The following is a 6,000-nucleotide window of genomic DNA, read 5'->3' on the forward strand; positions in this document are numbered from 1 at the left end:
AAAGCTCTATTCATTCAAGATCAACCAAGGGGCTAGGAATGTACCTCAAGCGGTAGGCAGAGTGCTTGCCTAGTATGCCCAGGAAGACGAGGCTTTGATACCCAGCAACAAGTCAAATCCAGCAATTGGGAGATAAAGGCAGGTTATCAGCTACACAACAAGTTCAAGGCCAGAATAACCAAGGAACCACCCTCAGAACCCACGTCCACAACCACTGCTGTCTCCTCCAGGGCCACACTTGGCCTGGTCTTAAGGCACTGCTCATGCAGACCTGGATCTGTGTCGTGGTAGCTGGTGGATCAGTGAAGAGAGAGGGAACAGAACAAAATCGGTATCTGCTGTCTCCTGTGGGGCAGACAACCAGAAAGGGCAGCCTGTTAGAGGACAAGAGCAGGGGGAAAAGAACCCTGGAGGGGCAGGAGATGCCATTCCCTGTTGTGGCCTTCCTGAGCAAGCAGAGAGTTGGGGAAAGAGCCTTCCAAGAAGAGGGTAGTTCCAAGCCAAGGCTCAGGTTTGAAGTGAGTGTATGGGGACTCCAACGAGGCAGATGTGGCCATAAGGATCCAGATGGACATAGAAACTCAAGCCAAGAGGTTAACAGGTCCAATAAACTGAAAAGAAGAGCTTCACATGACATAGGCAAGGAATTTCCAGGTACCACGGAGATAAATGAGACCCTTCCAAGAGCTATATGGTTGGGGGAAAGGGTCTCCTATCAAAAGTATCATGCAAAACAGGCCACAGAGATGCTCGCTCCCAACAAGGCCTCAGCACTGGACAGGCTGCCCAAGGTGCACTGTGCACTCATATGGGCCAAGGAGCCTGAGATAGCCTCACTTTCATATGCTGTGTCCATTCATCGCCTAAGAGGGCCTATTTTTCCATCCATAGCTGTAGGAGCAACAACTCCTGTGAATGCCCAACACAGTCCAGGAGCAGGTTCCAGGTTCAAACCTGTGACTTCTGGACAAAGCATGTGCACGTACTGACCTCACACCAGGAGGCAGTTACAGGAGGTACTCTAGACAAGAGGCTAAGGCTCCCGAATGGAAAACGCCTCCTGCCGTAACTCTCCCCTCTCCTCACCTAGAGGTCTGTTGTGCTTTTAGCTCCCACAACTGTGTACAAACATAGGTATGGCAAGGCGTGGGCATACAGACTCTAAACCATGTGGGGCACTACCTACCCAGCCCACCAGCAGCTCACAGAGGACCACCCACCCCAGATCACAGACAGGGTGAACACCCTCCCAAGCTGTGTCCCATGATAAGCCCACAGGTCTAGCCTGCTGCTCAGCCATTCTCCAAAGTCACAGTGCAGGCTGGTGGCTGTCAGTTAGGCTGACAAATGTTTTTGGGTTACTGTTTTGTTTTTCTTTTTAAGACAAAGTCTCTCAACACGGCCCTGGCTGTCTTGGAACTCAAAGAGATCAACCTGCCTCTGTTCCTGGAATTCTGGGATTAAAGGCATGCACCACCATGCCCAGTGGCTGACAGTTTCTTAAGCACAGATCTGTACACAGTGTGGTTTTATGAATATAGTTTGTGAATTCTAAGTTACATGTACTGACTAGAGAATGCAGAAACTCAAGAGTTAAAGAAAAGAAGTCATGGGCACCACAGCACATAGCGTTTGAGGGAATTTTCCTTTCCACCTTTGTCCCCCATACAGTTCACATGCACAAGGGGTGAGGAACAATATAATACCCCCTCCCTTTGTAGACAGCATAGTTCTACCAAGCTGTCTCCACTGTGAGGGACCTCCCTTAACTCCATGTAGGTGACAGCCGGTATCCAGCTGTGTCTCCTCCCTTTGTAGATGGCATAGCCATCCATATATACACCCAGCTGCATCTTCATCGTGAGGAACCATTCTCACCCACAGTAGATGGCACTTACGCACTCTGTTTTGGGTCTTCTGTGACGAGCATTCTCCTTCCCTGTGTAGATAGCACAACTCTCTACAGCCACTATGAGGAACCCTCTATGTGCGGGTGACATAGCTGTTACTTGTTTGTATCTCCATTGTGAGTAAACATCACCTCCCTTCATGTGTAGTGGTACATCTGTTCCTAGCCATTTCCCCAGTCAGAGGCTCCAGAAAACAGCAGACACCCATGGAATGTGGCATTGGAGCTGAAGCACCCATCTTCTTAGAGCTTGACTTTCCAATCACCTCAATCAACTTGCTGCTTAAAACAAATTAATAAAATCACATGGCATGAAACCACAGGTGGTTTCTGCTTGGAGCTGGTAGTAAAAGTGCTCTCTGGCCCCAGAGTCTTAGCCCTAAGGCTAGAAATGCTTGTCTACCTGAGGCAGGATGAAGGGCTCAGCCTGCCTCCTAGTGATACAGGTACCAGCACAACTTGTTCAGTACCTGAGGTACTTGGGGGCGGGGGGTGGGGGGGATGCTTCTGCTACAACAGCTCCTCACCCTTTCACTGCACACCCTCTTGCCAAGCCACTACCATGACATTCTGGGAAGCAACTACTGTCTCCACAGACAGACAGGAGTCAAGGGCTCCATCCTCTACAATGACAAAGGAAGATGCAGACAGATATCTGAGGCAGCTCTGGCACAGGGAGCCTGCACAGGCACCCTCAGATGAGGTAATAGGACATTGTTCAATCCATCTCACAAGTCATTCACTTCCACTGAACTGCCTTTGGGATTATGCAGGTTTCTCTGACACTCAGTGTCCTGACATGTAGGTATCCTAAGGAAGGTACTGTTGAGACAAGCTCTGCCTCTGGGCTGGAGTTCTGTTAATCCTGAGAATGTAGCTGGCCATCTCCCCCAACATGTGAGTCTGCAGAACAGGGGGACCACACACACTCCAGATGGTGCAGACCCCAGTCTTGTGCCTCAGATTTCTCATCTGTGAAGTGGAAGTGGCCAAACCTACTTAAAGGGTCATTTGAAGGGATAAATGAATTCATGTCTGTAAGGACAACTGGTAGGTAGAGTGGACTAGTCATTATCATGATGGGATGGGATTATAAATTACTTGATCTCAGGGAGAAAATTTAGCAGTCTGCCAGTAAATGAGACCTAGCAAAACTCTTCTGGACACTGTGATCCACCCAGAAACCAAGTACTTCCCAAGGCCAGGCTCAGAAGGCCAGAAGTGAGACTGCCATGAGGGTGCCAAGTTTTTGTTCAGGTGTAAGGGGAGGCAGGATAATCTCTTAGACCTGGGGGTAAGCTGGTGAGCCTAGAAGAGGCAGGGAAGGCCAGAGACTACAACCGCAGCCAACACCGGCAGAACACTTAGATACAAATGGGCTGGTCTCATGACAGTGACTCTGGAGTTCCTGAAAGGCCGTTCCTCTCTTCACTCCCTCCCTCACTGCATAAGCATTTACAAGACACTCCCCCACTGTGTTGAGTCTTGGTTGCTCTGTTCTAGGTACTGGGAACCCATAGGCACAGTCCTCCCACTGACAAGTTTGAGGGGCAGAATCCCAGGGATACCAATCAGTCTCCATAGTATGGGAAAAGGTGAGACTAAAAGGGCCGACAACAAACATAGGTTAAGAAATATCTCCTACATGCCGGGCGGTGGTGGCGCCCGCCTTTAATCCCAGCACTCGGGAGGCAGAGCCAGGTGGATCTCTGTGAGTTCAAGGCCAGCCTGGTCTACAGATCAAGATCCAGGACAGGCACCAGAGCTACACAGAGAAACCCTGTCTCCAAAAAAACAAAAACAAACAAACAAACAAAAAAAAATCCCCTACTTCAGATGAGATCTTACACTGACAGCCAGGCTAAGCTGTAACTGCACAAACAGTACACACGCGTAGAGCGAGGCTGCAAAGCCTAAGACCCAAAGATGCCCATGTGCTAGAGAAGAAATGGGGGTGGGGGGTGGCAAATAAAATGTGCGGGCTCTTTTGAGTTCTTTCTGGGCCTGGCAGGAGACACAGGTGGGGCAAGGTGGAAGAGGAGATTACACATCTGGACATGTGGAGCATGTGGTACCATGGCTGCAATGTAGAGGCTTCAGCAGTGTCTGACTGTGTCATCATCACCACTGAGGCAGAAACCCCCAGGCCATCCTGGACATCAGCACCAGACATAATACAATCCCCATGAAATCACCTTAGTTTGGGATCCTTGACTTGGGCCCAGAACTCATCTCACGTTCCCCAGAAGACCACTGAGCTGAGCACAAGGTGTGACTGGGTCCTACATCCACTCAGAGGTGTCTCAGACAAACCCACCCCAGGGCTACTCACAGTAGCCATCACTGTCTGACCCTCAGCTCTCGACAGACCCCGTAGACCTCAGAATTAGGATATGAACTTGGTGGGAACTCCCTTCAGAGAGCTGCAATGATAAACTCCCCTTTCCCAAAGCTTTGCCTGAGAGACTGGGGAATCAGTCAGGGCAAAAGTGAGAAGAGCTACAGAGTGATGCCTGGGACCACAGGCTAGCAGATGAGATGTGGTTCCCGAGGTGCTCACCTAGATGGAGATCTCTGCATTCCTAGGGGCTAATACGGCCTTTGAAGGTTCTCCTGGTGCCCTGAAGACCTGACCAGCATTTCCAGCTACTTGAGTTCCAGAGACACAGTGGCTACCCACTCACCCACCCACTCACAGGCTGGCCATTTCTCTTACAGTGCCTCACTTCCTTCTCTACTAACATGAGTTCAGATAGAAAGGCTACTGTGCTCAGCAAATACTGTACTTAATAACTCAGTCCGACAGGTAGTATTTTTAGTACACCTATTACCCCTACCCATGCAATAATCATCAGTCATCACTAAGAAGGGTTTGCCAGTTGACTCCCTATCCCCCCCCCCGCAAACAACCTTTAAAAGAGCACTGAACAGGAAGAATCCCAAGTGTCCACCTTATCGCCGTCGCCTCCCAAGGCCCAAAACTGCCCAATTCCCCAGCTGGTCCTGGAAACAGCGATAACTTGGCAACAAGTAACAACCGCTGCAAAGCAGGCTTGGGCGGCATGGTTTAAGTCCTCCCACACACCCCTCATTCCGGGTCCTCTTCCTGGCAGGCGGCGTGCGGGTAGGTTTCCTTGGTCCCCGGTCCGGCCTTCGCGCCCACCTACCTCCAGGGCCTCCAGGGTGCTGAAGCTGGCTATAGCGAAGCCGTCAATAACCTCCTCCTCCTGCGAGCTGGACTCGCGGCGACGGCGCCGCGGGGGGCGCGCGGCGCGCAGGGGCGTAGGGCGCTGAGGCGGCGCGCCGCGGAGTCCCGCGTTCTCCTTGCCAGGACTGGGCTCCGGCTCGTCACCCGACGACGGGCTCTGCGCGCGGGCGTCGCGGGCGGCTTCCCGACGCCGGCCGCGGTCTCGCTGCGCGCGCGAGCGCCGGCTCGGCCGGACCTTGGCCTCCATGGCGGCGCCGCGGCTGTGACCTTGGCGCCCCGCGCCGCCTGCTACGCCGCGCCGCCGGGGTGGGAAGGCGCCGCGCGGGCTCGGGGCCGGGGCGGGCTCGGGGCCGGGGCGGGCATGCCGGGCGCGGGCGCTCAGCGCCGGGCGCCGCGCGGGCTGGTACCCCGGGTCCCGGCCCGGCCCATCGGAAGGCAGCCGGCGTTTAGCGGCCCTAGACCGGACCCCTAGAGGCGCAACCCATGGCGACCGGCGGGCAGCGGCGGTGGGCGGGTGAGGGCGGCGGGTGGCAGAGCTTCGGAGCACCGAGATCGTGAGGCAGAAACAGTAGTGGCAGCGACCGGAGCGGATAACAACTGACGCACTTCCGCCGGGCTGGAGTGCCAGAGGAAGCGGGTGCAGCTGGGGGGAGGCTGACCCGCCGACTCCGCCCCACCCTGGCCCCGCCCTGACCCCGCCCTTCCGGACTCCGCGGCTCTGCGCTCAGCTACCCCCTGCTCTTTCACTCTAAGCCCCTCCCCCGAGGAGGAGGTGCTTTCCCTTTGCCCCACCCCTGCAACAGGCCACACCTGTCTGTTCACGTCTTTTCAGAATCCCGGCCCTCCCAGTCAGACCACGCCCCTTTCCGCCCGGCTCCGCCTC

The 6,000-nt window shown here is 54.1% G+C and overlaps 1 protein-coding gene across 15 annotated transcripts in view; it reads right to left on the reverse strand.

The window, feature by feature from the left end:
• Fbrsl1 (fibrosin like 1) overlaps nucleotides 1-5,747 on the reverse strand; it is a 91,541-nt gene extending 85,794 nt beyond the window's left edge. For 10 of the 15 annotated variants that reach the window (XM_042268143.2, XM_076561192.1, XM_042268142.2 and 7 more), the window contains exon 1: nucleotides 5,077-5,737. In XM_042268143.2, the coding sequence (XP_042124077.2) occupies nucleotides 5,077-5,364 (288 nt within the window). In that variant the 5' untranslated portion in view covers nucleotides 5,365-5,737. Of the gene's footprint in view, nucleotides 1-5,076 lie in introns of all 15 variants that reach the window. The other 5 variants (XM_076561194.1, XM_042268140.2, XM_076561193.1 and 2 more) reach the window with 2 other exon arrangements.
• Nucleotides 5,748-6,000: the final 253 nt, after the last annotated feature.

This window comes from Peromyscus maniculatus, chromosome 23, assembly GCF_049852395.1.
Source record: "Peromyscus maniculatus bairdii isolate BWxNUB_F1_BW_parent chromosome 23, HU_Pman_BW_mat_3.1, whole genome shotgun sequence".
In the NCBI taxonomy this organism is placed as follows: Eukaryota; Metazoa; Chordata; class Mammalia; order Rodentia; family Cricetidae; genus Peromyscus; species Peromyscus maniculatus.